Below are 27994 nucleotides of genomic sequence, written 5' to 3'. Positions count from 1 at the left end.
ATCTCATTTTCAATTTGTTTAAATTTTTATTTTTATGTAGGGAAAAATCAAACATACATTTAACCCAATTTGGTTGCAAGTTCCTTAGCTTTTGCCTTTTCCAGCTTGGCAATACGAGCCACTGATTTTGGACCAAGGACATTGCCACCCCAGTGACGACGGATCTGAAAAGACAAAGGAAATAAAATTAATAACTCTATATTATGCAACACATTTCCCACTCCTGAAAGAAAAAAAAAACTTCATTCACTTAGCCTATAATTGAGAATTAGTCCTTACCTCATCATATCTGTCATTGTAATTGGTTTTGATGGCTTCTACCAGCTTAGCTAGGGCTCCTTTATCTTCACTGTTGAGAAAATCAGAAGAATTAACCACAGAACTCTTTCACTAGATAATTCAATTGTCTTATGATACAGAACCTTTTGTCTCAGAATAAATATTTCTACATGCTATTATCAGGTGAAGAAATTCTGTACATCATTGTCAAAAGGTTCAGAATAAGAGCAAATCTCTTATTTATTTTTAAACCCATTTTGACACCAAATCCCAAGTTAGCAATTTTCCTTGAGCTTTCAAAAGTGAAAAAAATGCTAAGCTACAACAGTAAATTGTACCACTTTTAGGGTAGGATAAATTTAAGCTCTCTTCTCACAAATTGTTTTGGATTTAAATAGTTAAATTATTGAATAAAATATACTTACGGGTTAACCTGTGTGAAGGCAATGCTCGTGCAAGTCTTTCGGTGAACTAAGCGACCCAGTCTGGCTTTACCTTTGATAATACAGTAAGGAACCCCCATTTTCCTGCACAAAGCAGGTAGGAAGACCACCAGCTGGAAGACATATGAATAATTAAGTCTACAGAGTACTTAACCACACAAGGGGGGAGGGGGGAAAAGAGTAACTTGTCTTTTGGCATTTGCTCAGGGTTAAAAAGCTCGTATATTTATTCTCCATGCTATTAATCCAGGTGAAGAAATTCATACATCATTGCAAAAGCCAAAAATCCCATTTGCTATGGGATTTCAGTCCCTTTAAAAATACTTCAGGAAACAAAACACATTCACATTCAACATGACAGACTAGAAATAAAATTCCAGCATATTTCATTGTTACTCCTAATACCACATTCCCACCCCTTTTTACAATCTCCCAAGCTCAGAACTTACCTCAATGGGGTCCACATCATGTGCAATCACTACCAACTGTGCTTTCTTGTTTTCTACCAGGGTAGTAACAGTGTTAACACCTAAAAAACATAACCAGAATGTGCATGGGTTCTGTTACTGATTTACTGCTTTCTTACTAATTAAAAAAAATAATAAACCATGAATCTTCAGCTATGGCTCAGGGTTAAAAAGCTCGTGTATTTGATCTACACAATTATTTCAGGTGAAGAAATTCATACATCATTGCAACAGCTTGCTAAGATTCACATACTAAAAACAATCAGTTTTAGACACAGAACTAATTTACCTGCTCTGAGGACAGGTGGTCTCTTAGTGGGGACATCTCCTTTGCCTGCAGCTTTTTGTTCAGCCCTAGCCAGCAGCCTTTGTTTCTTTTCTTGTTTTGTCTCAGGTCTGTATTTGTGAGCTAGTTTAAGCAGTTGAGTAGCTGGAACAAGAAGTTTGTCGGTTAAGATACTGGTTTTAAAACAACTATTTTTGTATTCCTTATATCTGGTGCATCAGCGATCTTGGTGGTTAAATATGTAATCATTGCTACTCAGATAGCAAATATTGTAATCATCATCTGCACATATTCCTCCAGTTACTACAGAAATTAACGGATTTTAAGTTACTTAAAAAAAAAAAAACAAAAAACAAAAACCACCACCACCACCACAACAAATAATGAGATATTAACCTGGACATCAGAACATTTACAGAGCATATGTACATATACAACACCCTATCTTTTCCATAAGCAATTTGGCAAGTTTTAGGCATTTGTGTTACAAGATGTAACCCTTAAAAATATTAAAAACCTATACCTACAATTCTTTTACAGAGAATAGAAAAGGCTAGTTTTGTTTTTTTTTTTACCTGTCTGACGATCTAAAGCCTGGGTAAACTGGTTAATTGCTGGTGGAACTTTCAAACGTTTGTACAGGATAGACCTTTGACGCTGAAGTCTGATGTAGCGAGGCCATTTGACAAATCGAGTAAGGTCCCTTTTGGGCTGGATGTCCTGACCTAATAAAAAAAAAGTATTGTGAATCTTGCAATCCTTAATTCAGATTGTTTTAATTGACAGAGTGCATCAGTGATCTTGGTGGTTATGAAATGTCATCACCATCATTCAAGATAGCAAATATTCTTTTCCATCATTTGCACAACTGTTAACTCTCGGTGGAGTCTATTACCAACACCCAAGTTCTTAGATTCTTTTCTCCAATTCCCACTAGTATCTGGGGGTCATTTGCTTAATGCTTTAGCACATTCGAGTTTACCCACACACCACACATTACCATCACTTACCAATGCCAAAGTTTTTGGGCCGTTTCTCAAACAAAGGATTGACCACTTTCTTGGCCTCTTGCTTCTTTACAACAGCAGGGGCCGGAGCCACCTTCTTCCCCTTGGCCTTCTTCCCTTTTGGCTTAAAAAAAAAAAAAAAAAAATCCCAGTGAGCCCTCTCAGCTGTACTTCTCCCATAAATCCTTGACTCAAGTCAAAATAGGTTCAAATCCCACTTAGACCTCTGGAGAAAAATACAACTTTCCTAATTTACCTTTAAAAAAAAATTTAGAAGGAATGGCCTTTGAAATTTTTTTTCCTTCCCCTAGGTCTATGATTCTATTCTTACTTCTTGGTCATAATCTGTAGTGTAAAGAACACTTCATAGAATCAAGGTTTTAACTTCTGCTTCCAGGAAGGACTTTTACAAAGCTGCAAGCGATTTGCCCATCTCTAAATACAAGGGAATGGGGGAACCAAAGCACCCAATATGGTGGCTCCAAGCCTTGCAGCCTAACAAACGCTATTTGCTTTGGCAAGAGAACTGGATAAGCCACCGAGCAAGGAAGCATTTACACAGCACCTACTCCCATAGGAACGGAACTAAAAACTTCACCGGTAACTCATTCGGTCCTCAAACAAAGTGCGCGATACGCGCGCTATCACAGCCCATCTGAGACCCGGGGCGACCAGGCTGCTTCTGGCCGGCCCCGGACAAAACACGAAGCTGGACCTGAGGTTTTCTTCCAGCCCATCGTCCGCCTAGCTGAGGCCACATTTTCAATCCTTCCTGGAGTAACGTGCAACGACTCAAGCCCAGTTCCCGGATGCGAAGTCCAACCAGCCCACTCCCGCTCGTCACCACCGCCGTGAAGCCCCAGATACGGGCCCGTCGTGCAGCCTGTCTGACCACTGGCCTCGAGGGTCGCCAAGGACCGCCAGGCAACCCGCAGAGAGGGGCAAGCCCCTCTGCCACGGCGTCCTGGCTCGGGCCCGGCGGCCTTCCCTCCGTCCGAGAACCGCCCAACCTCCGTCTCTGTTATAGGTGCTTCCCTCATCCCGCAACCCTAGGTCCTCCGGAGGGACCCTCTGGAGCCTTCCCAGGTAGAGGCTGCTTTGCTGCGGCCCGCAAAGAGTGGATGGAGATGGATAGAGTTAGACCCAAGGTCCCGCTAAAAAGCAGAATAGCTCACCATCTTGGCCGGCAGAACGAGAAAGGAAGAGAAGAGACTTGTGGGTAATATGTATTACGCCTCGACTCTCGCGAGGCCTCGCGCATGCGCGAGATTTACGGTTTTTTTAGGATTTGTGGGAAGGAGGCGGTCTTAAAGGCCAGAGAGGAAGTTCTTGCTTCTTCCGGGCAAAGCTTTTAAAGTGATCTCTGCGCATGTACTCTGGTTGAGAGAGAGCTGGGCTGAGGAAGGTCAACTTCCGACTCCCAGGGAAGACAGGTAAAGGTCCCCGGAAGGGTCCTGGTTGGCATTTTCGTTATCTCCATCCGGCTGTGCAGCCTCCTGGGTCACTTCTACTCGCGGCCCGTCCCTCCCTCTGTTCCGCCCGCGGGCGGCCTTGCTGTCCTGGCCGGCGACTGCACGCGCTGTGCCTGAGCTGGGAGGCGCGCGGCCCGCGGAGGGAGTGTAAGCCTCCTGGGCACCGGCTCGTTTCCTTCTCCCCTCCCCTGTATCCCCAGCGCTCGGGCAGAGGCCTCTGTTAGGCCGGGGCCTAATCATCTTGAATCGGAGTAGGACTTTACATACCGAACTGGGATAGAGAAAGTCCAACCCCGCGTTTCAGGGGAGGAAAGCGGCTCAGACCAGCGTTTATCGAGCGCTTTTCGGGGTCGGGTCTGCTGAAGGAAGTCCCCAAGCCACCTTGTCATCCTCACTCACGTTTCTGTGCTCCTCAAAGTTTACAAACGCTTTCCTCTCTAACCCTGAGGAATGGGCGCTGTCAAATCCGCCCTCACCCCCATCTTAGAGACGCGGAAATTCGGGGGCAGAGGAGCAAACGCTAAGTCCTTACTGGCTGCAGACAAGCGAGTGAGAGTATAAGGAAATAACGTCAGCGACTAGTAAGAGGACTATTTCGCTGGATCCTCGAAACAGTCCGGGAAGTTAGCTGCCTCCGCCCCGCTTCACAGATAAGGAGGCAGTGATGGGATCAGTCACAGCTGGGAAAGATCCGAGGCCAGAGCTGAGCTCTCGTCTCCCTGATCTGGGAGTTTATTAGCCCCCCTCTACATGGGAAGAAAATAAGACTCGGAGTTTGACACGTGCCTGGAGTCAGTCAGCCTCCTAGTAGCACTGGTTGCCATCACAAGCCAGTATTTTGGTTGAGAGCTGCGAGGTGACAGCCTTGAACCAGAGACTGGTCTCTGGACTCCAGCTCCATGGCACCTTGTTCCTTTTTGTTTTAGAACTTATACATTAAAAGAGCGGGGACGGGACCTTATGTTCATAGGTGTCTAAGGCTGGATTTGAATCCAGGTCTTAGTGAATCTCAAGTGCAGTGCTCCATTCACTAAAGTATGCTGCTTCCACTACTACTCATACATGATTCATCTCTTCTTTGACTTGCCTTCCTAGGGTAATGCGATGGCTCAACAAAGAGTCCTCCCCCAGAGCAAAGAGACCCTCCTTCAGTCCTACAACAAGAGACTGAAAGATGATATCAAGTCAATCATGGATAATTTCACTGAGATCATAAAGACAGCCAAGGTAAGTGGAAGGAAGGGAGCTAGCTTCCCACCATCTCCCACCTTACTGTATAAAAAGGGAAAAAGCAACTTGTTCTAGTGCCAACATCATCCTGAATTTTACCGCACTGGTGTGCAGGGATTATGTTGGGATTCGGAATGCTGAGTTGTTCTAGGTTCCTCTCCTTAATCTGCTTTTTGTATAAATAAGAGTTGGAAGGCGAATAAGGGAGGACAGAAAAATGTTGGAAAATGTAGTATTCCGGATTAGTATCGTTTAGGTTAAGAAAGAATTGTCATGTATACCTTAGATGATTTATTGTCTATTTCCTTCCTACTTCTAAAACATCTTCCTCTTTTTTTCTTAATATTTTTCTTTCTTTTTTCAAATTTTTAAATATTTTTAGTTAAATTATTGTTCCAAATTCTGATCCTCTGTTCCTCCCTCCATAAGATGATAAGCAATCAGATGTAGATTATACACATGCAAACATTTCTATATTAGTCATTTTGTAGAAGCCTCGAAAGTGAAAAACAGCATGTTTCAGTCTACTCAATATCATTTCTTTATCTGGAGATAGAGAGTATACTTCATTATTAGTCTTTTGGGATTATTTTGGATCATTGTATTACTGAGAATAGCTAAGTCATTCACAGTTCTTTGAAAGAATTGCTTTTACTGTGTATCTCCTAATTAATTATAGTTCTGCTCACTTCACTGTACATCAGTTCATCTAAGTCTTTCCAGTTTTCTGAAATCATTTCCTTGTCATTTCTTATAACAAAATAATATTCCATCACAATCATATACTACAGCTTGTTTACCATTTCCCAATTGATAAATATCACTTTGATTTCCAATTCTTAGCCACCATAGAAAGAGCTGCTATAAATAGATCCTTTTCCATTTTTGGAGATGTCTTTGTGATAGAAACCTAGTAGTGGCATTGTTGGATCAAATAGTGTGAATAACTTTATAGCTCTTTGGGCATAGTTCCAAATTGCTCTCTAGAATGGTTGGATCACCTCACAACTTCATGTATTACATTAGTGTTCCAATTTTCCCACATCCCCTACAACACTCAACACCTTCCCTTTTTGTCATATTGGTCACTATGATGGATGTGAGGTTGTACTTCAGATGTTTTAATTTGCATTTCTTTGATCACTACTTGATTATAGACTTTTTTTCATGTGAATATAGATAGCATTTCTTTCTTTCTTTCTTTCTTTCTTTCTTTCTTTCCTTCTTTCCTTCTTTCCTTCTTTCCTTCTTTCTTTCTTTCTTTCTTTCTTTCTTTCTTTCTTTCTTTCTTTCTTTCTTTCTTTCTTTCTTTCTTTCTTTCTTTCTTTCTTTCTTTCTTCTTTCCTTCTTTCCTTCTTTCCTTCTTTCCTTCTTTCCTTCCTTCCTTCCTTCCTTCCTTCCTTCCTTCCTTCCTTCCTTCTTTCCTTCTTTACTTCTTTCTTTCTTTCTTTCGCAATTGGGGTTAAGTGACTTGCCCACCCGGCTAGGAAGTATTAAGTGTCTGAGGCCAGATTAGAACTCAGGTCCTCCTGACTTCAGGGATACTGCTCTATCCACTGCACCACCTAGCTGCCCCAATAGTATTAATTTCTTTGGCAGAAAACTGCCTTTTCATATCCTTTAACCTAGGGGTTCTCAAAGTACAGGCTGTGGGCCAGATGCGGCTTGCACTGGGTTATGTCAAATGGGCTGAGGGTCGGAGACAGAGTGTGAGCTTTTGTTTTTACTATAATCCGGCCCTCCCACAGTCTGAGGGACAGTGAACTGTCCCCCTATTTAAAAAGTTTGAGGACCATCGCTTTAAACCATTTAGCAATTTGAGAATAACTTGTATTTTTATAAATATTACTCAGTTCTCTATGTATTTGGGAAATGAGGCTTTTATCAGATACTTATTCAATATATTTCTATTATCCTTTTCCCTTTTACTTCCTTATAGGCTAAGATAGTTTTTTTTTTTTTTTAATCCAACTAGATGTATATATAAATTCCCCCTTTTTTTTCTTTTTCAATTAATTTTTTTTTTTTTTTTTTTATCACTCATTGCTTTACGAATCATATTGGGAGAGAAAAATCAGAGCACAAGGGAAAAACCATGGGAGAGATTAAAAAACAAAAAAAAAGAAATGAACATAGCATGTTGATTTACATTCAGTCTCCTTAGTTCTTTTTCTGCCTGTATATGGCATTTTCTGCCCAGAGTCTCTTGTGATTGCTTTAGATCACTGAACCACTGAGAAGAACCAAATATTTCATAGTTAATCATCTCACAACCTTGCTGTTATTGTGTATATCATATTCCTGATTCTGCTTGTTCTGCTCAGCATCAGTTTGTGTAAATCTTTCCAAGACTTTCTAAAGTCAGCTTGTTCATCATTTTTTATAGAACAATAATATTCTGTTACCTTTATATACCACAACTTGTTCAGCCAGTCCCCACTTGATGGGCGTCTACTCGTTTTCCCAGTTCTTTGATATGTAATTCCCTTTTTCAGATCAGAATAAGGTTTAAGCTTTGCCTGCTAACCCCACCTCCATCTTTTCCTCCCATAATAATAGCTTTTTCATGTCTTTTATGTGAAATAAATGCCCCATTCAATTTTTTTTCCCTCCTATCAATGTGGTTTTCTTTCTCACTTTTTTGTTTTGTTTTGTTTTTTTGGCAGGTATCATCCTACCAAAGTCACCTTATTTTCACATACTCCATCTTCATATATTCCTTCTAATTGCTTTACAAATATTAAATTGTCATATAGAAATATAAATAGATTAACCTTATTTTAAGTTTATGCTTTGATCTTCCCTATCACCATAGTAACTTTCTAGAATCAATCCTTCTTTCCTTCCTCCCTCCCTCCTTCCCTCCTTCCCTTTCTCTTTCCCTTTCTCTCTTCCTTCCTTTTAATTTTTAAAATTTAAATGTTTGGAAGGATGGGGTGGGGAGGGGGAGGTGTGGTGTCTCAGTGTTGTCAATGCCAGGGCAGAGCTATTGATTAGCACTGTTGGCTTATGCTGAGGGAGGGGAGAGCCTCTAGGATGTGCTGTACTTCACAGACTTGTCTAGAGAGCTGCAGGTTTGCAGGTGGGTACTGCCTCACAAGTAGATTACCTCTGGCTTGGTGCCTTACTTCAGGCTCCCTATGGTGAGGCTGGCTGTGCTCTTGGACCTGCTCCCTTCCCATTCCAGTGAGACAGATCTTTCCTGCTGTACTAATAAACTACTTCTTTACTTCGAGATCAATTCTGAGGCAGTTTTTTTCTGGTTCTTTGGAGGGAAATTTGGGAGGACTTCAGAGAATTCCTTGCTTACTTTACCATCTTGGCACCACAAGATCCTAATATTAATACTAGAGTTCATATAATTTTAGCCACTTAAGATTTTCAGCTACATCAGGAATATTAAATTCCTGTTCAAAAGACAGAATTATTGAAATCTTAGAATCAGATGGCAGTCCAATCCAATCCTAGTCCAGCAACATCTCTAACAAGAAATCATCCATCCTGCCTTTTACTAACCTTGACAGAAAACTTAATACTTTTCCATCGTTAGAGTTATTAGAATGTTCTTCCATGTATGGAGCTGAAGTTTGCCTCCCTATGATTTCTACCTTTTGTTCCTAGTTTTGCTTTCAGGATGGAATGAGTCTATTCTCATTTCCAAACAGCAGTTTCTTAGCTATCTAAATACAACTGGGTAGCCTCCCTAAATCTCCTTTTCTTTGGTTAAAAAGTGTCAGGCTATTTAATAGTTTCTTGTCATCCATCATTATAATTATTCCTCCCATATTTGTGTTGCCTATGATTTGGTGAACGTGAGCTGTTTTTTGTTTTGTTTTTTTCTATAAAAGATAGGGACTGAACCTATGATTTATATTGATATATAGGAAATTCCCAGGAAAGGAAAATGCTTCTGCTAATGTAGGTCAGCATCTTTTCTGAAAACTGTAATCCTAGTGTTGCCAAGAACATTAATGTCAAGTTCAAATAGAAGTAGAGGATCACTAAACCATGTATAAATGTCGTATCAGGCTTCATATTAACTTAGAAATCACATAGTAATATTGCCTATGTTTTGTTGCATTTCTCTTTATTTTGTTAAATATTTACCAATTACATTTTATATGATTCAAGTCATATTCAGTAGTGCCTTTTGGGGACAATTTTTATTCAAACTGAATTCTCTTTCAGTTCAATTCAAAAGCACACAGGAATATTATTATAATCATTGCTATCATTACCACCACCATCATCATCATCATTAGAACAGCAGCTTAGGAAACGAACTCTTACCTCTTTTCTTTGCCTGTATCCCCTTTTGGACCAAATTATAATAATTTATATTATTATATAATATATATGCTCAGCTTTTCCTTTCTTTCTGTGGGGGAGAAGGGACTCAATGCTATAGACTCACTTTACCTGACCTTGGGCCATGAGGTACGAAGGGGGGATAACTTTCTACTTAACCTAGAATTTTTGGGATGGGGAGGAAGGTATCACTACTTTTCTGGAAGCCATGAATCTCCCTCTCTTTATAAGTGTTTTTTGCTTCCTTCCCTTCATCCTTTCCCCTCCCAGCTATGTCCTGAGAAGTTTATAGCAAAGTCTTGAACTGACAAGAGGCATTGGCATTGTTAACAATTGTTCTTATTTCTCCTCTAGATTGAAGATGAAACTCAGGTGTCTCGGGCAACTCAGGGTGAGCAGGACAATTATGAAATGCATGTGAGAGCTGCCAATATTGTAAGTAAGCCTTGTTCTTCATTCTTCCTCCCTTTTCTGCGTCTTGCTTTGAGGGACAGAAAACAACTACAGCAATTTCTGTTTGCTTCCCTTAGGTTATACCTAGTCTTGGGTTCTGTCTCTTCCATCACCACTACTTCCCTATTGAGAGTCTGAATCTGGGCCATGCAATTGCTTGTCCTCAACCCTTCCGTTGTATCCAAAAGAAATACTTTTGCTCTTTGCAATCAGTTCTCCAAAAAAAGAGGCCAGGTGAAGGATAAGAGAAAAAAAAGCCCCAAATCTCACATTGGTTAATCAGATCTTTACTGAGCACTTAATTATTCAGAAAATTCTGTACTAAACACTGTGAGTGTTATAAATATGAGCAAGACTCCCTTGCCCTCAAAGAGAAGTCATATATACCTCATCCCCTCATGTAAAGATAATCACCAATACTAGTATTCCCTGAACAGTTAATTCCCAAAAGAGTTCAGGGGAGATAGACATGTCCTGGGGTCCAAGGCTGTTGGGGAGTGCTTTCTAATAGAAATGAGAGGCAAGCAAGAGACTTTGTTATTATTGTGTTAAGTTTTATTTTAAACTTAAAAAAACCCCTACATATAACAGTTCAGTTTTGCATGCAGTCTCCTGGTGGTTTTTGTTTATTTGTTTTTTATACATGATATTGTTTATGCTTCTTGGTGTTTGTTCAGTTCATCATAGAAGAAAAACTTTTTAAATAAAACAGGATTTTAGACAGGCTGAGGGAGGTGGGAAGGAACATTATTGGGAAACATTGTGAGCAAAGACACCTAGATGAGAAATCCAAGGACCCACATTCAGGTGACAGTAGTTGAAATTAGAGCTTTGGGAGATGAGATTGTAGAGGTAGAAGATATCCAGATTATTTAAGGCATCAGGGAACATCAGGCTAAGGAATCCTGTAAATGGTGAAGAAGTATTAAAATCTTTGAGTGATCTAAATAAGTTTGACTTCTCAGTGCTTCCCCTGTTCCCAGAAACCTCCACAAATGAAAACTGGCTTCAGTGGGGCTCTCTTGCAGTAGGACATTATTTTCTTGATAGCTGGTGCTAAAAGCCCTTTTGCCCTGAAATTTTATTATCCAAGATGGGGAAAGGGTAGTAGGGTATGGAATTTGTCCTTGTGAAATTGGGCTCAAATAATTAAAGCTATTATTATTATTGGAAAATCAGAGACCAAGAGGGAATATAATTTCAGAGTAAATATGTAAACTTGTGGAGAAACATTTCCTTGTTCAGAACTTCCTTCACTTTCCCCATGAAGTTTAAGAGGGACAGCTTAAGCATACAGCAGGTTAGATATGTGGAATTTATCCTTGGTGCCTCAGTTTCCCTTGTTGGGAAAGGCTGTGAAGTGACTGGAAAGAGATGAGGGGCTAGGTCATAAGCATCAGGCATGTTTGTTTCAATCTAGCCTTTATTAAGCACCTAAATTGATGCTAGAAAACTGGAGGTGAAAAAATCTGGAGTGTGGCCCCTACTAGAAAAAAGTCATTCATCCCCCCATATAAAAAACACACACACACACACATAATTAATATTCACACAACACACATGTTTATATGTATGCATTAAGTATATTGGAAACATAAAGCTTATGCCAGCTAACCTTGGTAAGGGAGGTGCTAGCAGCTGAGAGGGATCAGGAAAGACTTCATGTAGAGAGTAGTACTTGGTCTTCCCCTTTTATGGAAGTAATTCTGAAAACAGATCTCTGTCCAGTCCTCAAATTGCTACTTTTCTAATCTTCCTAAACCCCCGTCTCCCTTCTTATACATTGACATTACCAAGGTGCGTGCCGGGGAATCCCTGATGAAGCTGGTGTCTGATCTCAAGCAATTTCTCATCCTCAATGACTTTCCCTCAGTGAATGAAGCCATCGATCAGCGCAACCAGCAGCTTCGGGGACTGCAGGATGAGTGTGACAAGAAGCTCATTTCCCTTCGGGATGAAATTTCCATTGATTTGTATGAGCTGGAGGAAGAGTATTACTCATCCAGGTACAAATAGGGCTGTGTACTCCAGAAGCTTGTGAAACTGCCTCCTCTTCCTTTTTCATTCACCTCTCCCAGAGAGCAGGCAGCAGGAGAGTTGACCCAATCAGGGGCTTAGGGGGAAACCTTTGGTTCTTCCTACAGCTGTGCCTGCCAGGGTTACTGGCCTTCCTGACTTTTGTGGGATTTTTTTCTCACCCTCATAAGATGATCTCTTACCCTGGAAGCTCTGTGAAAGCCAGTAAAGATGGCAGTCATCTCTGGCTCCCTAAAAGAAAAATTTATTTCTTCTTTGGTGACCCAGGTACCTATTCTCTCTGGGGAAATTGTTGATGCCAAAGTAAATGGAGATAGAGCTGTAGGTGTGGATACTCCTCTGAACCAGAATAACTGATCTCAAACAAAGATATGTGGATGAAAGCATTGTACCCACTATAGATTGTTGAATATCTACGTTTTTGCTTTGCTGGTTTCCCACAGTGAATGCTCATAGAATCTTTTTTTTTTTTTGCTGAGGTAATTGGGGTTAAGTGACTGGCCCAGGGTCACACAGCCAGATTAGAACTCAGGTCCTCCTGACTTCAGGGCTGGTGCTCTATCCACTGCACAACCTAGCTGCCCCCTCATAGAAACTTAAGTGTTTCAGATGGCAAGAGACAAACCTTCAATCTCATTTAGTACAGCCTATTTATAGAGTGGAAAACTGAGTCTGCAGAGTAAAAAATAAAATGTGTCTCTTGGGGCCCACACTACCCAAAGCTGCCTTTATAATTTAGCCTTTCTGATAGGATAGCCCATGTTAATTCTACAGTTTCAATTGCTACTCTGTTATGCATTTAAATTGCTAATTTTCCCTTTGATAGACTGATTTCTCTCAGCCAGCTAGAGTCTGCACTTGTTTTCTCCCATGTAGAAGATAGGTGCTCAGGGAACAAAGACCAATTTTAACATTAGCCTGAACTAAATAAAATTAAGGAGACAGATTGGATTCAGGGTAAAGCTGAGAATAATAGTGGGGAAAAAATCTCCAGATACACACTGCATTTCAAAGCCCAATCTTGATAATTTTGGTATTACCTACTTTGGGAATTCTCTCTCTCTATATATATATATATATATATTTTTTTTAATTCTCTATATTACTTAAAAGTCATCTAGCTCTGGAGTTCTTCACTTTTTTTTTTTTTTTTTTTTTAATCATGGACCCCTGAGGCAGTCTGGTAAAGCCCTTGTGCCCTTTTGCAGAACCGTGTTTTCAAATAAAAGAAGAAATTGCTAATTTCTAGTTAGAGATTAGTGAAGTAAAGGTGTAAGTTTTATTTTCTAATTCACAGCTTCCCTGAAATCTTTCCACAGTTAATGCACCCCAGGCTAAGGCTCTCTTCTTTCCTACTTTTCTCCTCTTCTCCCTCCAATTTAGCTCAATCTTATTTTATTGAGATGAAAGGAGAAAAATTGAATTATTTCTGTGCCCGGTTCACAAAGCTGATAAAGTCTTCAAATTTATGACTAAGTGGGTTTATGCTTCTTTTTCCCTCTTTGGACCTAGCAGTGCCTTTAAAATAATCATTTTTGCACCAAAGAGGCTTGTGAACCTAGTTTGGAGAGGGTCTAAGGCCAGACCTGGCTGTGGATTTAAAATGTATAGTTGAATCTTCTTGTGACTCTCATTTTCATAAAGAGGCTCAGTTTTGTGCCAACTCTTAATTGTCCTGAATTATTATAAATACTTGAAATATAAAGTAAGAAATTTAGCACTCTTAGAGCCAGAGATCAGTTGGCAAAAGGATACTAACCCCAGCTATCATTCCATGCCAAGCTTTTTATTCCACCCCTTCCCATCTCTTCTGAATTCTCAGGATCCTTGCCCAATTTTGATCATTTCACCTGGTTCCTTGAAAGAAAAGACAATTGTTTATTTTCATGTTTCTCTCTTTGTTTCTCACAAATATTTTCTGGTGAAATTCCTACATTGAGCTCTTTAGGAGTAAAAAAGATGATTTTTCTCTATGGGAAGAACTCCATGACTTGGGAGAAGGGGAATCAAATGACCACAAAATTATAGACTCCTAGAATGTTCGAGCTAGAAGGGACCTTTAGAACATGGAATATCAGGTGTAAGGAACCATAGAGAGATATAGCTTCTATATAGTTCCTTCATGCCACTCATGAGGAAATTGACCCACAGAAAAGTAACTGATTCTTATAGCGAGTAAGTGGCAAAACCAGAATCAGAATACAGGTCTCCTAACTCCTAGACAGTGTTCTATTATTCATATCCTATCCTCATTATAATATTAAGACAGATTTATTTTCCTTCTCTCTCATATTTAACATGCTATCTAATAAGATGACCTCAGCTCAAATTCCCAAGTGCTTTAAACTTCTGAAATCCTCCATGACCTCTCCTCATCTTTCTTCCCCAACCCCCTGAAGTAGGTAAAATGCCTCAATATGTTTCTGGAAATCCCAGAGTGCCTTAATGTTATGGTGGTTAGGATAGTGATGGTGGTAAGGGTAAGTGGGATAGTCCCCTGTTGGAAATGATGGTCCCTTCATATCTTTTCCTACCAGACTCCCTCTTTTAGGGTCCTTTACAGCAATTCTAAGGGGGCAGATTGATGATGATGATGATGATGCTTATTTTGAAACTGTCAGTTGTGTCTCCATCCTGTTAAGTATTTTAATCTTATCCTCCTATATCCATTTTCCATTTCCCTGATCTCATTCCCATGTAAATAAAGTTTTAAATGTAAGCAAACTGGGACACCAAGCACATCTCGAAATGTTTTCTCCATATGAGCTGCTCTTTATGTCACCCCTGCTGTGTTCTTTTTCCTTTCTCCTCTCTTGTACCCACTTTGCTATGTCTCCCTATTGTTTGCTTTTTTCCTTAGCCTGACTCTCCAGCTTTTTCCTTTGGAGTGTCCCACTGCTTCTTGTTTGTGGTGGGCTTCCAGGGTTGGGGAGCCAGATAAAGTCTAGAAGAAGGGAAGGCAGCATCCAAGAGTCATGTAGACTTAGGAAAGAGATGTTATTTACCTTTTCAGAAACAACACCTGGTTTGCCCTCCTCCACAATCCTCCCTCTACACTTTTTTCCCCTATCAGTTAGCTGATTCCAAGGTTTGTCAGATAATCTAGTAGAAATTACCAGGTTTGGGGAAATTGAAGGTCCAAAAGTGATTAGATTTCTTGCCCAAAGATCAAGAGTTCAGGTTAAAAAAAACAGCCAGTTAAAATAAAAATTTCTCAGAACTTAGTCAATCATAGTTATTTATCATTTGGAGATTGACATTTCTCGTTATAAAACTGGGACCAAGAAACTTTGCTTTTGACTGAGGTAGGACCAAGTACTGGGACCTAGAGCTGAAAGGGGCCTGGAGATAATTCAGGTTCCCTCTCCTCCCACTTTACAGATAAAGAAACTGAGGCCCAGGAAAGTTTTTCTTATACTTTTTGTTTTTGCTTACAGTCAAACAAGCCTTTGCTGTTGTTGTCATGTCTCCTCTTCCTGACCTCGTAGTATTGTCCATGGGATTTTCTTGGCAGAGATATTGGAGTGGTTGGCCATATTCCTCTCCAAAGGCAAACAAAGATGAAATTACTTTACCTAGATAGGAAGCGTCTTAAGGTCTTCCTGATTCCAGGCCCAGAACTCTATCCACTGAACTACCCAGCTTAGACTTGCCCCAGTTGTGAAGTACAAATACTTACATGTAAGAACCCTCAGGGATATAGCAGATTGTGGCCAGACCTTTTGAGCTCTAGCTTGAAATCTAACCACCCTCACCCCTCACTTAGGTTTTTGCTATTTCAAAGTCATAGCAAGAACTATTGGCTTCCTACAAATGGGTTGACCCATAAGTACTGTTGCAGCCAGTTATGCAATTGCCTTAATGGAAGGTCTTGTGCTGTGCTGTGCTGAGCTTGTCTTTAAAAACAAGAACCCCTACCTATGCGATCCCTGCTTTCAGAGAAGTGATAAAATCATGGATTTAGTCAGAAGTTGTGGAGCCTTAGATCTAGATCAGGGAGGATTTCCAGGAGGCCACCTAGTACAAACTCCTCCTTTTAAAGTGGAGGAAACCAAAAGCCCCGTGTCTTGCCCTTAAGGTTACACAGGTAGAAAGTATCTGAGGTAGAATGTGAACCTAGGGCCTCTGATGATTTTCATGGTATCACACTTCTTCCCACCTTGCAGGACCCAGGGAATTCATATTTAAAAATAACTGGTAGACACAAGCAAAGCAATGGATAAATGGACATGAGTGAGTGAATGCATATCTTTTCTTGACTGTGATAGTGGGTTCACTTAAAAGGATCCTGCAATAAATCTTTCTTTTAAGCAGGTAATTGTCCTGTTTTGCATCGATCCTGAATGTTTTAAATTCAAGTTTACTTAGGTTGATGCCATTTCATGAAGGCCAGGATTTGGGAATTAGGTGAGTCAGATTTGGGTGGGTAGGGATTTCTTCAAGGATTGGTACTGTTTTCTAAATGCTCTGCTTCTGTCTTGCTTTTTTCCCCCCCTCCTTTTATTTCCCTTTCCCCTGCCTTCACATCTCTCCCTGCTCCTGCTGTCTTTCTTCCTGGGGTTTTTTTTTGGTTATGGAAAAGCTACAGTCTTTGCGACACAATTGATCTGCCCCTGTGTGAAGCCTACTGGAGGCAGGACCTCACTTCATTCTCCCCTGATGGCCTCCCTGCACCTCTGCTAGTGTCTCCGGCAGAGCCTGGCACAGCCCCTCTGCAGGGGACCACACCAGTGCTCCCTCACGTCAACGGGCCTGTCCCTGGTCCCACGGAGCATGCCTGACCAGGATCCGGTCCTGATGCTGTCAAAGGTGCTTGCCGCTGACTCCAGCTACCACAGCCAACAGCTGCCCTTTTGGGCACAGGGTGCCACTTGGAGAGCAACACGTTAGTATTTCAGTCTGAGTCTTCCCTCTCTTTCTTCCCTCTCTCCTTCAGCCTCAGGGATAGATTCCAAGTGCCCAGACTATCTGCTAAATTACCCTTCCTTTTCTTGGACCTAACCTTTCTTGGGTAAAAATCACCTTGTTCCTGAAATTAGAGTAAAACCATAGGCTTTTTGGGAGAGGGTTAGGGAATTTGTTAGCCTGAGCATAGCATTAGGCAGAGCCAAACACTTTGAGTTGGAAAAACTAGGTTGCATCCTCAGCTATTTAGGGGACTGTTATTCATGAAGTCTTCCTCTTCCTCCCCTCTAGCTGATTTGAGAATAGTAGAGTTTATGAGGAATATAGCTTGGATTTCATCCTACACTCAGAAGTGTATATGTGTGTGTGTGTGTGTGTGTGTATGTATGTATAAGAAGGGGGACCATGAATACTTGGATTTGTAAGTAGATACAGAAAAAACGTGGCATTAACTTAAGCAGCATACATAAAAGCCACATTTAAAACTGACTTTTGTGGGTCAGATTTAACTACTGTAAATGAGCAAAACCAGCTTCATCTCACAAGATAAATACTTGACATAGTCACTTTTTCCATGGGAAGTTCTATATTAAAGGTGACTCTTGAAATGTTGCTATTGCCTGGATCTCAGGTGAACAGAGGGACTGGATTACACTGTCATGTACCATTCATTTTCTACAGTGATTCTTTATTTTTGTAAGTAGAATGTTGAATAAATAAATCATGGACTTTTGGTGATTTGTCTTGAAAAATATGAACTCACAAGTTGGGAGAGTATACCTGCTGGTCCTCTAACATTAGAGATGCACTTAGGACCTTGGGAGGGGGAGCAGAAAAGAAAATAACTCTTTTCCATTGTATCATCTGGTGGAGAAAGAGAGGGTCATACTTAGTCATCTGAAGGGAAGGGGCTCGGTCAACAAACGCTTAATAGAAATAAGTGCCTGCTATGTGCCACATACTGATAAAAACTGGGGATTCAAAGCAGGGAAGATTCTTGATCTTATGGAGCTTACATTCTGGATGATGTAAATTAGGAGGTTGGTTCTAAAGAAAAACATTATTGAACATAGAATGTTAGAACTAGCAAGAGCCTTGAGCTCATCTATTGACTAAATTCAGTCCAAGCCAATTATTTTACAAACCAAGACAAGTTGTCTGAGGTCACAGAGTGAGGAACAGCCAGGACTAGAATCCAGCTCCATCAATCTTAGACTTCCTAAAAAGGAACAAGGATGATTTCCCTTGTTCTGTGGATGGGACTTGTCTCATAAATCAGATTATAAACCCCTAGAGTACAAAGAATTTTACCCCAGATTTTAAAAAGTTAACCAACAGTAAAATTAGGAAAATAATAAGGAACACTTAGTAGTAGTCAATCTAGATAGAGAGAAAATCATATTTGTGCTTCACTTCTCAGTTAATCAACCATCATTTATTAAATACTAGCTTTATGCCAGACACTGAGTCAGTCCCTTCAAGTTAACATTCTACTAGTCTTATATATAACCAAGCTAAGAAGTCTTGAAGGGGGTATTGTCTTGCCAAATAGTTACCATGACTGACTAAAGGATATGTGGACTTGAACCACCTTCTGTAAAAAAACAAATCGTGAGGTTTAAATAATTTGATTTCCTAATTTCCATTCTTTAATTGTTTCAGTAGTACTGTGGAATACAGCTTTGGAAAGCTTGGGCTGATGAGGGAAATTGTCCTGAAAAGTGGACTGTGGTTTTTTAAAATGTGTCTTGTACAGACCTGGGAGAACCTTAATTTAGAAAGATCTAAAATCACCCACTGCTTCTTGGGCCACTGACTGTTGCATTGATGTTTGATCTGGTACTGGATTCCCAGACTCTTAAGGCAGAAAGCAAGTATGAAGATGACTTTTTGAAGCCCTGCCCCACTGGAGACCAATTCATTAGTAAGTCATGGTGTCATACTGGTGATATTATTCCTTTTCTAGAAGGACCAAAATCAATATATTTCCAAGGATATCGATGTCAAGGATAGTCCAGTGCATGGAATATAATAAATACTGCTTTTTTTGACGACAACCTTGTAATACATATGGGTTCCTCTCACCAAAACTTCCAATTGATTTCTCATTTGCCAAATCTAAATTCCTTACTCCAATCCCATCTTTCTTAATCTCTCATCAGTATCTGATATTGTTGACCATAGGCTTTTCCTTCTTTTTGGTGACTGAGCTCTCCTACCAGTCTGGTCAATCCTCACCCTCCTCTGCTCTGTCACACACAAAACAGGCACATGCAGAGTAGGGGTTACTTAGAGAAGGAAGACCTTCCTCTGACGGATGCTAGTAGCCTTATGACCTAGTAACTAGTATCCTCGTGCCACTAGGTGATTCTAGATTATAAATTGCAAAACAAGTGTATAGATTCACTAGTTTAAAGAAGTTCCTTTCCAGGAGCTCTTTATGCCTATAAAATGACAAATTTAGTATCCTCCAAAAACGTATTAACAAAATAGCATAACGGGGTGGGGGTGGGCAGGGCAGACTCCGGAGTCTGGCTTGTTTTTATGGAAGGCATAAGGGATTTAACATTGTCGGCTCTGCGCGCATGTGGTAACAGTCCTTGCCCTCAAGGAGTTCACTTTCCAACTCGAGAGAACAAGAAGACAACTATGCATATTTAAAATTTTATATATTTATGTACCTTTAAGATAAACACGTGCATTAACCTCTTCAATGTACACCTGTATGCATGTGTTTATGAGAAATATACTTTTTAAACGTACATCATGGTCCTCATGGTCATTAAGATTTGGCTTCCGGACGTCCAGATATCCGTGCCTAATTAGCACCGAGCTCGGCAGGTAAAAACACTAAATAAACGCTCTAGGGTGACTGGCAGGCTGAGGGCACCACTACCAAATTCCTCCCCTTCCAGCGCAGACGCCTTACGTTCCAACGTTCCAAACCCCTCCCATCTACCGTCCAAGGCGAAGTTCTGATTGGGTGTTCTTCCTCAGAGCCATCCAGCAACCCACAATCCTTTGAGGTTTCACCCCTCCTACTTTGAACCCGCCCTACTAGACCTGGCCAATCGAACGCAGCTCTCTCTTGACTTATGTTCTCCTAGTCCTGCCTTCCCATGTGGTTTTCCCCGGAGTGAAGTGACCGACGTTTTCGGGAGGCCGGTAAGTAGCCCGAGGGTACATGGACTTGGTGGGTGGTACCGGCTCCCTCCCCTCCTCGTGCGTGTCCCCCAAGCCTTGTTCCTCTCGCCCTGCCTCGTCCCCTTTCTCCTCCCCTTCTCCTCCTTGGCTTTCCTGCCCTCCCCTCTCCTGGAGGGGTCCCGCCTGTCACCAGGAGGTGCCCGCAGCCCCCAGAGGCTGGCGCGTCCGGACAGGTCCCTCGGGCCCTGCGACTCCCAGCCGCGCCCACGGACCCCCTCAGCCTCCTCCGCGCAATCCTGTCCTAGCGCAGTGACCGGCCGAGAAAGCGGAGCGCAGCAGTCTGCATCTCCACAGTCTCAGATACACACCCACGCATGCTCGTCGAGCCGCACTGTCCGAGACACAGGTGCACATGCGCAGTCGGTGGAGAAACACGCGGCCCCTCCCTCTCTGAGAGAAGTAGACTGATTTAGGACTCTGGAGAGTAGTACCCCGGTGTGGAGTGAGCTGGCTTTTAGAAGGCTTTCTCGTTGTTGTTAGGGAAGAGTAAGGGTGCCGGGAACAGTGCTCTCCCGACCTTCTGGACAGGGCATCGAACTCGTGGGCACCTGACTCTTTCCAGCTCTCCTTTTTTTTCCCCCCCCAATTCAGGAACAGTGGGAAAGAAAGCCCTTCCAGGCACGCCCAATGCCTCTGAAGCGGGGATTGAGGTTTTCCTACAGGATTCGGTGATTCCCGCCCTTTCCCCATGGCATCACTGGCGGCCAAAGACTCCTACCTGCAGAATCTAGCCAAGAAAATCTGCTCCCAGCCCAGTGTGGAGCCACAGAAGCGGAAATGGGGTAATGCATACAGATCTTGGAATCAAAAAAATCAGTGTGGGAGTTCTTTACGTTCCCCGGGCCTCAGCCTTATCCATAGATTACCTTGACTTCGCTCTTAGTAAAGAAGCGCAGCGGTCCACGTGAAAGAGTGCTGAATTACAGAAGATCTGGGTTCTAGGGCCACGGCTGTCATTAATTTGGCAAAACATTTTTTATTTCCGAGCTTCAGTGTGTCTGGTCTTGCCTTACCTCCTTTATGGGGCTATTGGGAAAGTCAGTGACAAAACGTATGTGAAATCAATTCGCGGTTCGCCCCAAAGTCCGCCGTCTTTGTGTCCCGAGGATGAGGGAATTTCTTCTCCTGAGGATTCCTATACCAGTGTCGTCATAACTTTAAAAAGTATGGTGATGATGGATTATTATTGTTACAACTTAGAATCAATTACAGTTATTTACTGAGTGGGTTCTTTTGTCACACTTTGGTCACCCAAAAAGACCCTGCAGACAATTAGAAGATTATAAGAGTAATCAGTCAGGAGGTTTTATTTGTCGGGCACTTATGCTCTGTCCGGCTCTTTCCCTGGTAACAAGCACTTATTGTTAAATATGCCAGGGACCACATATGCTCAGCTAAGAAAGATATCTTGGCCTTCAAACAAGTCACCTTCTAATGGGAAGAAGACACCCCAAAAAAGGCGCTTGAAGTAGGAGGCGGGAGAGGGGAAGTGTTATTGGGGTGTTTGTGTTGAAACCTGGAGAATCAAAAGAACAGCCAAGAGGGGAATGAAAAATGACCGATGTGGGCTCTTCCTCCAATGGAGTGAGGCAGAGACATCCAGTGGGCGAAGGAGGTTGGGATGGTGGTCGTGGGTTCCAGGAGGAGACAGTAGTGTGAAAGTTCTCATTAGCCACTGGCTGTGTGACCCTGGATAAGTCACTTAATGCCTCGGCTTCCTTATCTATCATATGAGCTGGAGAAGGCAATGGCAAACCACTTTGTGTTTTTGTCGGCCATCTCCACCCCCCACGGGTTCACGAAGACTCAGACACAACTTAATATAACCGAATAACAACTAAAATTGTACAGTACAAATAGTATGTAACACAGGAATTCAAAGAAGCAGGGAAAGTGTGAAGGCTGGAGTTGAGAACTGTGTACCAACTCCTTTGGGGTCCTTCCATCCTAATCAGAATTTTGAATTGGAAGAAAGAGAATTGTCTTAATTACACCTCAAAGAGGGGAATTGCTTTGACCAGGATCTCCAGTAGTGAAAATGGAATATAGGCTTGGGATCTCTTACTCAAAATCCAGGGCCCTTTCTACTACAGCTCCCTACCTTGTCTCAAAATGGACCAGGGAATTGAATTTTTTTTTTTTTTTAAGTAGAAAGTATTTAATACTTGTTTTTTCAATTTTGATTATTTGATAAAAGCATGTTTAAAATTATTGATACAATTATGTTTTCTATGTCTTTAATTAAAAGTATCAGTTAATTTTAACTGTATTGTGCTTTTGAGATCTTACCTACACAATTTAAAAAATTGTTCCTTCAGTGTCATATTTATGTCAAAATCTGATAGATTATATCCAACAAAGATCACTTCTAGCATTTCATCTTGACAAGAGTGGTCTTTTTTAATTTTTTAATAATAATAACTTTATTTTTCAAAATACACACAGAGATGGTTTTCAACATAGAATAAACTTTTTCCATCTTTGTTTAAGCTCCCAAATCAGGTGATCTAGAAACCACTGGACCTCCAAAGAAGAAGAAGAAGAAGAAGAAGGAGCAAAAAAAGAAATCCCAGAACCAGAATGAAAAGGCCAACAGGATCCAAAATAAGTCCTCTGACAGCAAATCTGAAGCTCCTAGAGCCAAGAACCCTGTCATCACAAAGGAGCAGGCAGGTTCCAGGCCCAATGGAGGCCCCACAGGTGAGACTCTAGTGTGGTGAGGTGAATTTAGGAAATGGAAATGAGAACATTCTTTTGTCTTTATTCCAAATGTTTGTTGTATGTTAGAGGCAAGACAGAGGATTCTCCCGGGATGTGGGAAACATGATTTCTAGTCCCTTTCCAGGTACCTCCAAATCTTGGTCTCCCTTGTAACAGTCCTCAGGGACCTAGGATTGACATCTTACCCTGGTAAGATCAGTGTTTCATAGATCCAGAACTAAAAGTGATGCTCCAAACCACCTGTCTAATTTTCCAGATGAGAAAGTGAGAACTCGGAGAAGGTCAGTGATCAACACAGAGTAAGCCTCAGTAATGGAGTTTGAACCCAGAATCTCTGACTCCAATATCTCTGTTCTTTGTGTTATAACAGCTTTTTGCTGTGACATGCTGCCACACTGGTATTGAAGGAGGATTTTGGTAGAACAGGGCCTAGCTCTAATGCTCTATACATGATAGCATGTCACTGTCTAAAAAGCCATTTGGCAAATGAACTTTGGCCAAGATGGAAATGAGGTGGATGTGGGTAACTGAAATGACAAAGATTGAGGGAAAGGTAACTTTTGAGGATAGACCAAAAGAGAGGTGAAGGCTTTATTTTAGAGAAAATGAGGATTGCAAGTTTTGAGCTGCTGAAGGAAAAGAAGAAGCAGAGAGAAGGGTGGACTTGTTCAAACCCTACTGACTTCAGAAACAGCTTGGTGTGATAGAACACTGATCTAGGAATCAGGATATGTGAATTCTGGTACTTGTACTGCCAGGAACTCTTCAGCTTTGTGGCCATTGCTTCCCCTCCCTAAATTTCTTTTCCCATCTATGGAATGAAAGGGATGAGCTAGGCCTTAAAGGAGCCTTTTAACATTCTCATTCTAGATTTTGTGGTCCTATTAGTATAAAGTATCTTTATAAATGAAAGAGGAGCAATGATTCTTGATTGAGAAAACTTGATGAGAAGACATAAGAATGGTCTTCAAGTTATGTGAAGGGTTGCTACACAGAAGAGGGAGTTAGTTATAGTCTTCTTGGTTTCAACAGACAAAGCTAGGAACATAGGAATTTAAGTTTCTGCGCGGCAAATTTAGGCTTGGTGTTAGCTTCCTGATATATAGAATTATCAGAAAGTGGAATGGGCCATTGCTAGAGATTGTGGGTTCCCCCTAACTAAAGATCTTCAAGGAAAGGCTAGATAGTCTATTTGTTGGGCATTACATAGAGGGGATTTGTATTCAAGTGTAGATTTGAAGTAGTTGCATTGTAAATCCCTTCCAATTGTGGGATTCTGTAATTATTGCTAGAACACAAGGTGGCAACAGACATACCCTATAGGAGAGAAGAGACAGACTCAGCTCTAAGATGAGTATCTTGGAATGTTAGGATTTGAGAGGGACCCTTAATAGCCATCTAGTTCAATTCCCTCATTTTGCTGACCGGGGAAAGAGAGACATCAGACAGATTTCTTTTTCTTTAAGGATTTTAAATTAAAATATTTTTTCAATTATCAATACATTTGCTTCTTCCCTTGCTTCCACCTCCCTTCTTCTAGCACCAGGGGAGGAGGACTAAACCATGTTACAGATATGTCTAATCAGAAAAAACAAATTTCCATGTTGTCCATGTTCAAAAATGTATGTTATATTCTGCATGTTCCTTCTAAAATAATTCTTGACCCCAATCCTTCTGACAGTTGTTCCTGCTAGCAAGCCAGTCTCCTTCCTAGCCATGGATATTCTGCGCCAGCGACTACATGAGAAAATAAAGGAGGCTAGTGGTCAGGTAGGTTTATCATTTGCAAACCCTCCCTATTTAACACCTAATCAGATGTGGGCTTCTGTTAAAATAAAACTGCTATCTTATTGAGCATTTCTTCTTTGCATATTTTCTTTAATTTATTAATTCAACAAATAATTATTTTCATTACTTTAGTCATTTATTGCTTTATTATATATATTGCATTTATTTATTCTCCCATCTCTCAACCTTGGAGTAGATTGTAAAAGAGAATTAAAAAAAAGCAGTTGGCAAAACTAACCAACACATTCTCTGTGTCTGAAAGTATGCAGTATTCTATTCCTTTAGAATAAGGGAAGGAGTTGTATTTTCTCACCTCTTTGCCAGGTCCACATTTGGTCAATATGATTATTTGGTATTCTGTTTCAGTTTTCATTCTTTCTGCTTAACATTTCAACTATTTTCTATATTAAAAGACAAACAGGAAAAAAGGATTATATATGAAACCATGAATCTCTGTTATACTTAGAGTTGTAATAGTTGTCTTGAGAAAATGGTGGTTACATGATCTAGGGCTGATTTAAGAATGAGAGAGACTTCTTCAGTATTTCCTTACAGGAGATATGTTGGCCATCAGTTGGATTGAATAGTTCCATTGGAAAGCCAAATAGAGGATTCAGTTTGGTCCTTTGCCAACTTTTTTCTCTCTAAATTACTACAGTATTTAATATTAAACATTTCCTGTGCTGTATATTATGGTAGGTGTTAAGGGAGATACAAGATTTTAAAAAACAAACAAAAAAAAAAGGTCCCTGCCCTCAGAGAATTTAGAATCTAGTCAAGTAACTTACAGTTCAGACACTGAAGGTTTTATTTTTCTATATGATTTATCTTTTAGCTAGTTGTCCACACCAACAGTCCTGAATTTCCAAGGCTTAGCAAGAGCAAGAGATGTAAACTGTGTTGGGAATTGTTTTGAAAGGCAACCTAGCTTAGTGTAGAGAGCACCAGATTTGGAGCTAGGAAGAGCCAGATTTAGAACCCTTCTCAGACACTTTCTGTGTGAATCTGGGCAAATTACTTAACCTTTTTTAAACTATCTCCTCATCTATGAAAGGGACATAATAGTAGCTTCTGCCTCATAAAGTTTTTGTAAGAATTAAATGGCAGTAGATGGAAAGTACTTTGTAAATCTTACAGTGCTCTATTGGTTCAAGGAATCAGAGCTATAAAATAGGTCACTTTCTTTCATTTTGCAGATAAAGAAACTAAGGTGATAGTTGAGAGGATTATGCTTTCTTGTTTTATGGGTAAAAGTATTATGAGAGGTGTGGGGGAGGCAGTTTTTAAAATGACTAAATATGGTACAGAGCCCCCTTCCTTTTCTCATCTCCTGATGAGGCAGTAGAGTATAAAAGAAAGAGGACTGATTCAGGCATTAGGAGACCTCAGTACTAGCTCTGGCTCTGCTGTTTTACCTCTGTGTGAGCTTGAGCAAGCCTCTTCCTGCCCATCTCTAGACTTTATCGTCCCATCGGTAAAATGTGGGCGTGAGTGAGGGATGTCACCTATTCAGGTGACCCCCGACTCTAGCACTGCACAATCCTCTCCTGCTGCCATTTTTGAATTCTCTTCCTTTGATCCCTCCAGGGCCACACCAAAGACCTGTCTCCTGCAGCCCTAGAGAAGAGGCAGCGGAGAAAGCAAGAGCGGGAGAGGAAGAAACGGAAACGCAAGGAAATCAGGGCCAAGGAGAAGGCAGCCAAGGCTGAAGCTCAAGTCGGAGCCAAGGAGGCTGGCCCGGAGCCCCCACAGAGGGATCAACAGAGTGCGCCCGAACTGGTGTTCAACAAATTGGAGGTGAACGAGGAGCCAGTCAGCAAGGCCCAGAAGAAGAAGGAAAAGAGGCAGCACGTGAAGGGGAACCTGACCCCTCTGACAGGGAAAAACTACAGACAGCTATTGGAGCGTGTGCAGGCCCGCAAGAACAAGCTTGAGGAGCTGAGGGAGCAGGATGAGGAGAAGGCCCGGGAGATGGAAACCAAAATGAAGTGGACAAACCTTTTGTACAAGGCCGAAGGCATAAAAATCCGGGACAACGAAGAGCTGCTAAAGGCAGCCTTGAAACGCAAAGAGAAGCGCCGGGCCCAGAGGAAGCGGCAGTGGGAGAAGCGCACGGCCCACGTGGTGGAGAAGATGCAGCAGCGGCAGGACAAGCGGCGCAAGAACCTGCGGAAGAAGAAGGTGGCCAAGATGGAGCGTCGCAAGGCCAAGGCTCGCAAGAAGGGCCGTATACTGCCTGAGGACCTAGAGAAGGCTGGGCTCAACTGAGCGGTGGTGAGACTGCCACCACTCCAGACCTGTCCTCCCCAAGGGCATCTCTTTCCCCACAGCTCTGTGTGGGACATCAGTCCAGGAACCGGACAGTCAGTGACAAAAACTAAATACAGTCTGTTTTCTAGGAGTCTCCTAAGATACAGCTCAGATCTTCCAAAAAGACTTTGGCTTAATGTTGTCCTCCTAGCTTTTCATGCCCATTCCCTACTTCCCACTAACCCAAAGCCCATCTCTAGGGCCTCTGAGCCAGGTGACACAAGAGCCGGACATCTGTCTCAGCAGGGCACAGTGCCCAGAATGGTGTAGATGGGCTGACTGCAGGTTCTCCAGTCCTGAGGGGAATTCACCTAGCTGGTCCAGGAGGGAAGAGTATAGGGCAGCTCAGGGATTTCTTAAACTTCTTGAACTCTAGAGAAGCCAATAGAATGAATAGTCTCCATACCTACGCTTTACATTTTTTCTGAATTTCTTTTTTATTGTGAACTGGACATGAATCAGTAAACATTTTCTATATTAAAAAAAAAAAAAAAAAAAAAAAAAGAAAAGATCATATATGAAGCCATGAATCTCTGTTATACTTAAAGTTGTAGTGGTTAAGCCTTTAAAAAAAAAAAAAATGGTAGTTACATGATCTAGGACTGATTTAAGAATGAGGAAAATTTTTTTCAGTATTTCCTAAAATACGTTGGTCATTAGTTGGATTAAATATCCCATTGCAAAACCAAATAGAGAATTCAGTTTGTTCTTTAACCAACCTTTCCCTCTCCCAATTAATACAGGAGCTTCTGGACCAGCCTGTTTATATCTCACCTGAGATGGAAATAATTGTGTTTAGGGGTTTTAGAATAAACAATTCACTTGAGTGTCTCTCTCCCTCTCTTCTCTCTATCTTTCTCTTTTTTTCACTCATTTGCTCTCTTGCTCTTTCTTTCCCTAAACATGAACATGTGAAATTCAGCAACTGTTAAACAGGTTAAACAAGTTAAAGGTAGCCTAAAATACTAAGAGATTGTGTCTTTTATTCTTTACTACTTGGTGGTACTTTTCACTGGCCATTTTAAGGATTGTCTTCCAAAAGGGAAGCTTTTTAAAAAATTGTTTACATTTAACATTTTTTTAT

The 27994-nt window shown here is 41.2% G+C and overlaps 3 protein-coding genes and 4 non-coding genes across 7 annotated transcripts; 2 read left to right on the top strand and 5 right to left on the bottom strand.

The window, feature by feature from the left end:
- Positions 1-3: 3 nt before the first annotated feature.
- Positions 4-4456, bottom strand: RPL7A (ribosomal protein L7a). The gene is made up of 8 exons (XM_074294032.1): positions 3658-4456; positions 2486-2606; positions 2051-2200; positions 1479-1619; positions 1172-1251; positions 705-835; positions 280-349; positions 4-164 (listed from the first exon to the last, which is right to left on the bottom strand). The coding sequence occupies exons 1-8, from the start codon at positions 3658-3660 to the stop codon at positions 60-62; spliced, it is 801 nt and encodes a 266-aa protein (XP_074150133.1). The 5' UTR covers positions 3661-4456; the 3' UTR covers positions 4-59.
- Positions 921-998, bottom strand: LOC141559227 (small nucleolar RNA SNORD36). The gene has a single exon (XR_012487293.1). It is a non-coding gene; the product is annotated as a small nucleolar RNA SNORD36 (small nucleolar RNA).
- LOC141559226 (small nucleolar RNA SNORD36) lies at positions 1345-1420 on the bottom strand. Its single transcript, XR_012487292.1, has one exon. It is a non-coding gene; the product is annotated as a small nucleolar RNA SNORD36 (small nucleolar RNA).
- Positions 1689-1762, bottom strand: LOC141559230 (small nucleolar RNA SNORD24). Its single transcript, XR_012487296.1, has one exon. It is a non-coding gene; the product is annotated as a small nucleolar RNA SNORD24 (small nucleolar RNA).
- Positions 2264-2340, bottom strand: LOC141559229 (small nucleolar RNA SNORD24). Its single transcript, XR_012487295.1, has one exon. It is a non-coding gene; the product is annotated as a small nucleolar RNA SNORD24 (small nucleolar RNA).
- MED22 (mediator complex subunit 22) lies at positions 3780-17623 on the top strand. Its single transcript, XM_074294034.1, has 5 exons — positions 3780-3915; positions 5050-5181; positions 9847-9927; positions 11743-11951; positions 16565-17623. The coding sequence occupies exons 2-5, from the start codon at positions 5059-5061 to the stop codon at positions 16761-16763; spliced, it is 612 nt and encodes a 203-aa protein (XP_074150135.1). The 5' UTR covers positions 3780-3915; positions 5050-5058; the 3' UTR covers positions 16764-17623.
- A 2299-nt stretch (positions 17624-19922) lies between these two features.
- On the top strand, positions 19923-27419 carry SURF6 (surfeit 6). Its single transcript, XM_074294027.1, has 5 exons — positions 19923-20052; positions 20683-20873; positions 22582-22791; positions 24494-24582; positions 26188-27419. Exons 2-5 carry the CDS (start codon positions 20780-20782, stop codon positions 26866-26868), a joined length of 1074 nt encoding a protein of 357 aa, XP_074150128.1. The 5' UTR covers positions 19923-20052; positions 20683-20779; the 3' UTR covers positions 26869-27419.
- Positions 27420-27994: the final 575 nt, after the last annotated feature.

Source organism: Sminthopsis crassicaudata, chromosome 2, assembly GCF_048593235.1.
Source record: "Sminthopsis crassicaudata isolate SCR6 chromosome 2, ASM4859323v1, whole genome shotgun sequence".
In the NCBI taxonomy this organism is placed as follows: Eukaryota; Metazoa; Chordata; class Mammalia; order Dasyuromorphia; family Dasyuridae; genus Sminthopsis; species Sminthopsis crassicaudata.
Note: the sequence above shows the minus strand (reverse complement) of the source record. Positions and strands in the feature narration are given on the sequence as shown.

What these genes read in the sequence shown, in the direction of transcription:
- MED22 (XM_074294034.1), top strand. Translation starts at nt 5,059, where the DNA reads ATGGCTCAACAAAGAGTCCTCCCCCAGAGCAAAGAGACCCTCCTTCAG. An exon ending in AGATCATAAAGACAGCCAAG is followed by an intron (nt 5,182 to 9,846) that starts GTAAGTGGAAGG and finishes TTTCTCCTCTAG; the next exon opens with ATTGAAGATGAAACTCAGGT. An exon ending in GAAGAGTATTACTCATCCAG is followed by an intron (nt 11,952 to 16,564) that starts GTACAAATAGGG and finishes GTTATGGAAAAG; the next exon opens with CTACAGTCTTTGCGACACAA.
- SURF6 (XM_074294027.1), top strand. Translation starts at nt 20,780, where the DNA reads ATGGCATCACTGGCGGCCAAAGACTCCTACCTGCAGAATCTAGCCAAG. An exon ending in GCCACAGAAGCGGAAATGGG is followed by an intron (nt 20,874 to 22,581) that starts GTAATGCATACA and finishes TCTTTGTTTAAG; the next exon opens with CTCCCAAATCAGGTGATCTA. An exon ending in GCCCAATGGAGGCCCCACAG is followed by an intron (nt 22,792 to 24,493) that starts GTGAGACTCTAG and finishes TCCTTCTGACAG; the next exon opens with TTGTTCCTGCTAGCAAGCCA.
- RPL7A (XM_074294032.1), bottom strand. An exon ending in GGCTTTAGATCGTCAGACAG is followed by an intron (nt 1,620 to 2,050) that starts GTAAAAAAAAAA and finishes TTCTTGTTCCAG; the next exon opens with CTACTCAACTGCTTAAACTA. An exon ending in GCCTTCACACAGGTTAACCC is followed by an intron (nt 350 to 704) that starts GTAAGTATATTT and finishes TTTTCTCAACAG; the next exon opens with TGAAGATAAAGGAGCCCTAG.